Raw genomic sequence first — 9,113 nt, forward strand, 5'->3', positions numbered from 1 at the left:
TGATCTCTATGTGGAGCCACTCCAGAGAACACTAAAGTAATATCTATAATGCTATGATAAAGCTATATAAAAATGGAAAAGGAGCTATATTTATGGATTGATGAGATGGTGACAGCTTTGCTTGTTTGCGTGTTTATTTTTAAAATGCAGTGGACAGCAAAACTGTGTGGAAGAAACCCAAGAAATTTACCATCATGTTACCAAGGATGGGGAAATGTCAAACATTTATCGGTTGGTGTTTTATTATAAAAGAATACTGCATATAATACATTAATTATCTGGAAATTTGTGTATATTAAATAAAGTGGTTTTAAACAGAAATGTACATTTTAAAAAAGCTATATATTCATCAGTTGACACAAATGTGATCAAAGGCTCACAGGAACCTAACCTTGTATTTCTCCTGGGAGCAATGGCTCAATATTCACTAACTCAATGTTCTCAGTGACTTTTACACAACAGCCATGAATAGCAACAATGTACTGTATGTTCTGTCCTTGCCTTTATCTCACTTCAGTCCTGAGGATCAACACTCTTGTTCTCTTTTCTTGGCCATCTTCCTTTCTCCTCAGTGACACACTTGCACTACTACTTCTCAGGTATCACCTATATGGGTGGTTTCCAAATTTTAATGCACCTATGAATCCTCTCCTGATTTTGATAAATGCAAATTATGATGCAGTAAGTCTGAGATTCAAGATTCTGTATTTCTAACACTCTCCAAGGTGATACCTCTGCTGCGTGTCCTTGAATCACAGTGAATAGCAAGGACCTACATCCTGCCTTCCTCATTTTGTTTAGAATACTTGGAGCAATAGTTTCACTACAATAGGTCTCGTAATTCAATAATAAGAATAGTCAGAGGCAACATTGTGCTTCTCCTCAGGGGCTCAGAGAAGTCACTAAGGAACTAGGAAAGTATGAGTCTCTTGGCCAAGTGAGAAGACTTTTAACAAGAAAAGCATCAAATGTCTCAACTACTACATGTCCAGAAGGAAACGAACAGGAAAAGAGTAGAAATTTAACATAAATTCAACACAAGTTTTTATTAAGAACATATTACATGCAAAGACACCTTGCCAAGGATACAAATATTCAAAAGATGAGGACTTTGCTATTGAGAAGCTTAAAAATTATAAGGGGAAAAGGGATCTAAATAGCTGCATCAAAGGGCAGGAAGTGAGGGATAGATTTGGCAAAGTACAGTTCAAGTGCACTGGGAGTTCAGACAAGGCAAAGACAGCTTCAACGTGTGAATCAGGGAAGGCCATTTAGAAAAGGTGACAACTGAAATGGGCCCAATGACCCACTAATATTTAAATATGTGGAGTTTGCTAAGACATCATCCAGTCAGAGTTATAATTGGAGTTTTAAATTCACAGAACCAGAGTCAGAACAAAAAATCTTACAAAACTACATTTAGCTTATATTAACAACTGACTATTAAGCAGAAATAAACAACAACGAAAAAGGTCATATAAGAAGAGTTGAAGGAACAGCATCATGGTATTGGGTCTAGATACATCCTGGGCTTCTGGCATCTCATTCCAAAGAGATAAGATTGCTTGGAGGTTCACAACGTGTCCTGAAAAGAACAGATATGGAAGTCACTCTGCATGAGGCAGAGGTGAGAAGTGAGGAGTAAGAAGGAAGGGGACTGGGAGGAGGAGAACTGAGGAAAGAGAAAATAAAAAAGATGGCAAGAGAAATGGGGAGTGGGGGAAAAGAGCAGGAAAAATGGATATAAAGAACTCACCAGCGCTTCCTAAGCCAAAACGCAAGCACTGTCAGAAGCACCAGGGGCACTATCACTGCCAAGAAGATCCAGCCCATGGAGCTGCGATGTTCTGTGGATTTGGGTGCACACAAAGGGGTCATTTCAAATCCACCCCATTTTACTGCATTTCCCTGGTCTTCCTTTGTTCATTTGAATGGCTGCTCCACCAATCTCCTTTTTTCCTATTTCTTCTCTCATCCCTCTTCAAGATGAATCCATCATCTAACCCTCAGTGTCCTCCTACATCCGCAGGGTCCCTCCTTTTCAACTCTCCTATTACTTGAATTACTTATTTTTATTCCTTTTGGGTCTGAAGCCCCTAGAATCCCAAATTTTTCATCTGACTGTCCTGCTTTGCTTGAGGACCACCTACTCCCATCCCCAGCTTGGGTCACAGTTCTTTCTTACCCCAATAAAGGATGATGTCCTGGTCTTCTAGACTGCTGTGTCTCACCCGGCAAGAGAGGCCATCTGCCTCAATGGCTTCCACATCCAAGGACTTCCTAAGATACCATGTCCCATCAGCATTGGGCAAGATGTCACTTTGCTGAGTGCCCTGTTGCTCTTGCTCACCCCGCATCCACATCACCCAAATAGGCTTTGGGTAGAAGCCAGAGACTTGACAAACCAGCATCAGACGGCCTGGAGCAGGACTAGGGCCAGTGGACAGCCAGGCTTCTGGCCTTGCTGCAGAGGACAGGAAAGATATTCAGAAAAGGTCTGTAATACAGACTTAGAGGTTCAGATCTTCACACCAGTTTAGAGAGACACATCTTTCCCGCACCTAAGAATCTGTTACCCATTACTCCCTCTCCCTCGTGGCTCATTCTTAGGAAGATGGGAAGGAGATAATGAGAAGGTTTGATTTCAGAATGGAAAAGTCTTGTAAAAAGGGTGGAAAACTGACCTTGTCGCTGGAGATCTGCCTTCCCTGCATCAAGAAGACCCAAGAGGAAACGTGGGCAGGTGTCAGTGAGGAGCCTGTGTGTTATTCCCAGGATGATTTTATTCAAATTGAATAGTCTGGAGACTTGCTGAGCCCTACGTCCACCCTTTGGAGATGGTAACCATGAATTATTCTGGAAGCGTGCTAAATCTAATCCTTGATAAGCAATCCGCATGAACCCTACTGAGGCTTCACCGATGTGAAGCTCACAGCCTTTTGTTACCTGTACATGAAAGGGATCTGGGGAAGAGAGGTTGTGAATTAGATGAAAGAGGAAGTAAAAAGGATAAAATGAAATGAATGGAAGCAAAAGACAGTAGAAACAGAAGGGAGAAGTTTAGGAGATTTAAGGGAATGGGGCAAAGTTTGTTTTAATCAGAAATTTAGTAAAAGAGGAATTGGTGGTAGCTGGAGATGGCGGAAGAGATGAATGACAAGAGGAATGGGGCAAACTGTTCAAAGAAGGCCACATGAATGGTCTGGGAAAAGAAGAAGGTAGGACTCAGTGTGGGAGAGGTGACATCATAATAATCTAGTGTGAATGGAATGCAACAGGTTACAATGAATATATTGACACAGACTCCTGAAGAGATAGAATGGGGGAGAAAAATCACACTTTAAGAAGTCAATCAAAGAGTGGGGAAGCTGAGGGTATCTGGTTGGATGCCAGGGAAAGGGGTGGTCACAGAAACCACTAGTGGAAGAGAATAAGGCACAAGCTTACAGTCAATGAGAGAGGAGTTTGCAAGTAACAGAAGACTTGAAACTTTCAAGAATTGGGATCCAGATTATACTCCCTGCTGAAAAGTGTGTAATTTCAGTTTTATGATGAAGGGAAGTAAGGTTCAGAAGTTAGTGGAGGCTGTTTCTTAAAGGAATAAGAAACTCATTGAGACATATACACACCTCCCAACCATATCCCCACTCCCCATGGAGGGAATTATACTCACATTCAAGCTGCCATTGACTTGCATGGTTGTGAAATACCTGATTAAGTCCTATGGAGGTCATACGGGATAACTTTTCCATTTCAGTCATCTCCTTATTGCTGAAGTTGCCCTTCGACCAGGGCCTCAGATAAATTAAAGTGCCAGTGTGGCTCTCCCACCCATGAGTCTGCAACTCACCCAACCAAGCTGAGCCCAGAGCTTGTACCCAGGAACGGTTGTAAAAGGATGAGATGTAGATAACTCGGAAGGAGGTTGGCTCCTGGAAGTCTGTGTCAAAAGAACAGATAAAATGAGGAGAAAAAAGGCATTGGGAAGGAGAGAGAATGGAGAAAGAAAGATGCCAGAGAGGGGAAAGTCAGAATATGCAGGAAAGGAGAGCCATAGTTATCTCAGGAGACATTTACCTGCCCCACGGCCCCATGCTTTGTATTCAACTTTCAGAAGAGCACAGAGACCTGGTCAGGGACACTCAGAATGAAACAAGGCTGACATTTTCACTCTCCAGGTATATGCTGGGGAAAATCCACCACATGTAGACACACAAACACACATAAAAACACACACACTTTCACACACACACAGACACACACACACATAGACACACTGCCTCTTGCATCCAACTAGGCAGCAGCCAGAATTCTTACCATCTTTACTGTCACCACCTGGGAGGAGAACCACTAGCAATGCAAGCTGCAGGAACAGCATTTCATTTGCTGATGTTCTTTCTTTCTCTCAGAAAAGCTGGTCTTTGATTTCTTCTCTAAACAAACGTTCTCCACAATACCTCTATTCTGACTTCCTTCTCCTACGAGCAGAAAAACCTTTCCATTAATCGTTGTCCACCAAAAAGATCTATTCCTTCCTTAAAACCTAAACTACCTTTTCAGACTCTCATTTCCTCTTTAGCTTTGTGACCTGCCTACTCAGAACCTCACTTCCCCTCCAGTTCTGTGGACTGCCTACTCAGACTCATTGCCCCTGCAGTTCTGACTCTCCTCTCTGGCTTCCAGTTTCTCTCCTTGTCACCAGCTTCCATCCTGCTCACCTCCCCCTGATTTGAGTGCTATGGACCAAGCCTTGTGCGGCATTGCACAGTCATTTTAACTCTATGGGCTTTTTTCTTTCTCATTCATACAATAAAAGCATGAAACTAAATGGCTTCCAGCACCCTACCTTATCTTCTCAAGCTCCTGCTCTTTACTATCACTCTGTCCTCTCTTGCCCTTTTGAATATTCCCCAGATATTCTCTTCCCCTGCCTCGACCCCACCACACCTCATTCACATCTCTGACTTCTCATTCATTGCTTTATTTGCTTTATCAAAATCCCTATGATTGCCCTGTGTAACAATATAAATTACCACCAACCCTCCACTCCCCTATTCTTAGGGAAGAAAAAATAGTTATCAAGAGACCATAAGAACAGTGAAACACATAAAGTAAAAACCCCTCTGTTTGACTCCCATTGATATATATTCACTTACCAGTTGCCGAGCACCTACTGGATCCAAGCATCTTGCTACACTCATGACTATTGTGGTTGACAATGTGATCACTTTATTCAAGGAGGCTTTAGTCCAATGGGAAGAAAAACAGTTAAACCAAGAACTATAAATCTTGGTGGGTTGAGTTTTCTTATACTGTATAGACCTCTAGACAAAGACAAGCATGCTTGAAACAATATTTTCTAAAGTGGTGACCCTTAACTGATGTTTGCCCACTCAGAATCTTGACTTTAGTGGTTGGCTTGTGGTGTTATATCAATATCCCTATTGTGCTGGATCCTCAACATCTAACAGAGTGCTTGGTAAGTGATAGGTGGTCAATGAATATTTTTGAATGATTGAATGAATTTCATTCAGATATCCAATTATTTTTAAAAGTTATGGAGATGCTCAATGTAAACTTGTTTCTTAGATTTTTAATTTTTTTAATTTTTCCTTCTTCTCCCGAAAGCCCCCCAGTACATAGTTGTATGTTTGAGTTATGGGTCCTTCTAGTTGTGGCATATGGGATGCTACCTCAGCATGTCTTGATGAGCGGTGCTAGGTCCATGCCCAGGATCCGAACCAGCAAAACCCTGGGCTGCCAAAGCAGAGCATGTGAACTTGAACGTGAGGCTGGCCCCATAAACATTTTTTAAGACATCAGAAAGTATTACTTGTAACCCTACTTGGTGAAATGAAAATCTTGTACAGTTTTATTTAGGATGAAAGCACATGCTAATAAACATAAAATTTCTATAGAGGGTCCTGCTGTAAATTTCCTATTACTTATAATAAGAAATCAGTGAGAATTTGTGGGAAGTGGAGTTAATAAATTATTCTGGAGTCATTTTCCAAGATTTCCTTCTTATTGGTCCTGTTTGGATGTTCTGTGCTTGTCTTGTAAGCTGGTCTCTGCTAAATGTGCTGACCCTCTTTCATGGTGTTTATAACTATTTAAAGGCTCTTAAATATTTGTCTTTGCTTTGTATCCTCTGGATAAATGTGTTTGGGCTGTTTATTTTGTTATTTCTTGGTTAACAAATAAATAGAAATAAGCATCAGGCTAAGTTACAGAGAAAAATATTTTTTTTGGAAAGTTAAGATTAGAACATAGAAAGCTGGAAAGCTTCTCTCCCATACTTATGTAAGGGAGGAAGACATTTCCTCTACCCAATGTGGGTTCTTCTGGCCAGAGAATTAATTAAATTTACATGAGACAGAATAGCAGGAGAAAATTAAACAAAGCTTTATAACATGTATACATGGGAGAGGCTCAGGCAAGCTGAGCAACTCGCCAAAATGGCTGAAGCCACCACTTTAAATATCATATCCAGCTAAAGACAAAGCAGCATGTTGGGGGTTGGGGGAGTCAGTTACAGTAGGTTACCAGAAACAGGAATAAGATTATATGCAGATTTAAGTCCTTGCGTTCTGTATTGATGAGTTTCTAGAGATCAGGTCATCACCCTTCTTCCTAGCAGAGAGGGAGACAACTTTACACATGGAGATTTCCTTACAAATGTAAATGTCTCCTAACAAAGGGTAAGTAAACTCTGCTTCTCAGAGTTCTTTTCCTGTCTGCAGTTTTTATTAAAAGTAACCAGCCCCAAATAATCCTCATGCCAAAGAGACATATCTTGGGGTGGCCAATTCTAGGCCCCACACTTACAATTTTAGAAAGTTAGATAATCAAAACCACAACTTATTTTTAATCCATCAGAAAGCTGAAATACAAGGGCAACAAATTAGTCCTGAATATAAGAAAAGACAGACTCTCCAAGGAATTATGGGATCCAAACCCTTGCTGACAGACAGATGCCAGATGCTGTACAAGCCAGGAAGAATAATTCAGCTAATATTGTTAACAAATTACACTAAACTAGCAGGAGTGTATAGAAACCTTCAGAGTCACAGACACAGAAAATCCACTTATATCAATAGGCTTTTCCCATAGACCTCACCAGGGCATCCTGAAAGGTTGGAGTCAAGGATAAAGACCAAAGGAATCCTTTCTCATGGTGCAAGCCTGAGATATGAGAGCATCTAAAGCAGGAAAAAGGCAGGAAGTCTCTACCAGGTCTTTCTCCCCTATCTCCCACACAGAAAAAAAGCCTTAATGTGGTGGGGGAGGGGCAGAAAGACCTGTTGCCTTCAGGGCACAGGTGAAGATGCCCGGCAGCTGGGGGAAGGGGAAAATTGGGGAAAGGACAATAAAACATCCTATCTAGGCTGCAAGAGTTTCCATACTGCTGAGAGAAAAGCAGGAACTCTTAAAGGCCCAATCCCAACCTAAAAAACAAAACACCTGCCCAAGGGAGAGACTGAACAAGAACAAAAGTAATGCCCCTACACTCTCTCCCAAGTAGGTTAGCAAGCATCAAATCACAAGATGTGTCATTGCTGCAAGAGAAGCAAGAGGATGGAGATAATTCTTCTTGAGGCACAGCACAAAGGACGCACCAAAACCTGAGAGGGAAGCAGACATTAAGAAAACTCTGTGACAAACAGCCCGACCCTGCAAACAAAGTAATCAAACAGGAGTTTGAAGGCTGTTGAAATAAAACAAAACACAAACCCTGTTAACTCTTGACTAGATTGATTCAAACTTCCACACTCAAAACTTAGCAAAAGAAATAGCACACACATTTTCAGATCCCCTTCCAAAAAATACTATTTAACTCAGTGTCTATTATTCTAGACAAAATGTCTGCATTTTGACCAAAAATTATTAAACCCACACAAAAACCAAGGGGAGAGGAGCCTACTGGCACCTAAGAGGATCCTAACTTTCCCTGTGAGTCTCTGTGCCAGAGAGAGCAGCATTTGCAAGTTAAAACAAAGAGACAACAGCAACAAAATAATAGCAACAAAACACCGTGATAGCCTGAACCAGAGAGAGAGAGACATCAAAAGAACAGGAAAAGTTTTATGTTTTAGTACCTTTGAGACAGAACATCTTAATCTCAATGTCCTGCGCCCAATATGCAATAAGCCAATCACTGAGACATGGGTGCTTAGAGATAAAGTTACTCCCATTGGCCGAAACAAGAAGGCTAGAGGATAAATTTTACCAAATTTGCCTTAAAAAGAGAAGAAAAGGGTTTTATAGACCTAAGTGTCTTGACAGAAGGAGTTTTAGAGAAATGAAGGGGTAATCCATGTTTCTTTCACTCTAGATAGGCCCTTAGGCAATCTGGATTCTGGGCATCAAAGGCAGCCAGGGGTTGCTTATCTGGTCATCATAACTTCCTTGAAGGCATTATTTTTCTTCTGTTATACAAGCTCTTAAATCCTTAAGACCCCTGAGACACCTCTCAGATTAAACAAGGAAACAGCAAATTGACAAGATTAACTTCTTTTCATCTTTGTTTGTGTTGGGAACAAGGTCAAAAGGTAATCTTACCGAATATTTATAGTAACCCTCAGGTACTCAGCTTCGCTCTTAAAAGTATTTTTGTCAGCTTTTTACGTATAAGGCTCCACATTTTCATTTTGCATTGGACCCTGAAAATTATGTAGCCACCAGTGCTTAAACCCTTGTGTGTGAAGTGGAGAAAGTGATAAGACAGTTTGGGTTTGGGTAGGAAAGAGAAGGAGAAGTAAACTAAATGAGGAATGGAGTTCTGGGACTAAAGGGCTGGGAGATGGTCAGAGACACCAAGGCACACAAAAAGATGCAGGATGAAGAGGAGGAAGAAAAGAAGAGGAGGAGAGGAAGGGGGGGAGGCAGGAGGGTAGGTAGGGAAGCAGAAGGAGGAGAAGTGGGAAACCAGAAAGAAGAGAAGAAAGGAAAAGAGAAGGCTGAGAGGGAAGAGGGAGAGGACTGCAAAGAGGAGCGGAGCAGAGCCACACATTTCTTCAGCTCAGTTCCTGTGGGCAGAGTTAATCCTGATCAGGGATGCAGGATGCAGCTGGTACTTGAGTCACAAACACAATGTGGGTCTGAAGCTTTCT

The 9,113-nt window shown here is 41.5% G+C and overlaps 1 protein-coding gene across 2 annotated transcripts; it reads right to left on the reverse strand.

Moving 5' to 3' along the window:
- Positions 1–1,020: 1,020 nt before the first annotated feature.
- LOC103560989 (T-cell surface glycoprotein CD1a-like) lies at positions 1,021–4,661 on the reverse strand. Of its 2 annotated transcripts, XM_070608485.1 has the most exons (7): positions 4,318–4,501; positions 4,078–4,128; positions 3,674–3,940; positions 2,685–2,963; positions 2,186–2,464; positions 1,757–1,847; positions 1,021–1,585 (listed from the first exon to the last, which is right to left on the reverse strand). In XM_070608485.1, exons 1-7 carry the CDS (start codon positions 4,376–4,378, stop codon positions 1,543–1,545), a joined length of 1,071 nt encoding a protein of 356 aa, XP_070464586.1. In that variant the 5' UTR covers positions 4,379–4,501; the 3' UTR covers positions 1,021–1,542. The 2 variants fall into 2 exon arrangements, with proteins under 2 accessions (XP_070464586.1, XP_008533592.1); XM_008535370.2 differs by lacking the exon at positions 4,078–4,128 and having other exon boundaries at positions 4,318–4,661.
- Between the last annotated feature and the right edge of the window lie 4,452 nt (positions 4,662–9,113).

Source organism: Equus przewalskii, unplaced genomic scaffold (assembly GCF_037783145.1).
Source record: "Equus przewalskii isolate Varuska unplaced genomic scaffold, EquPr2 ChrUn-7, whole genome shotgun sequence".
In the NCBI taxonomy this organism is placed as follows: Eukaryota; Metazoa; Chordata; class Mammalia; order Perissodactyla; family Equidae; genus Equus; species Equus przewalskii.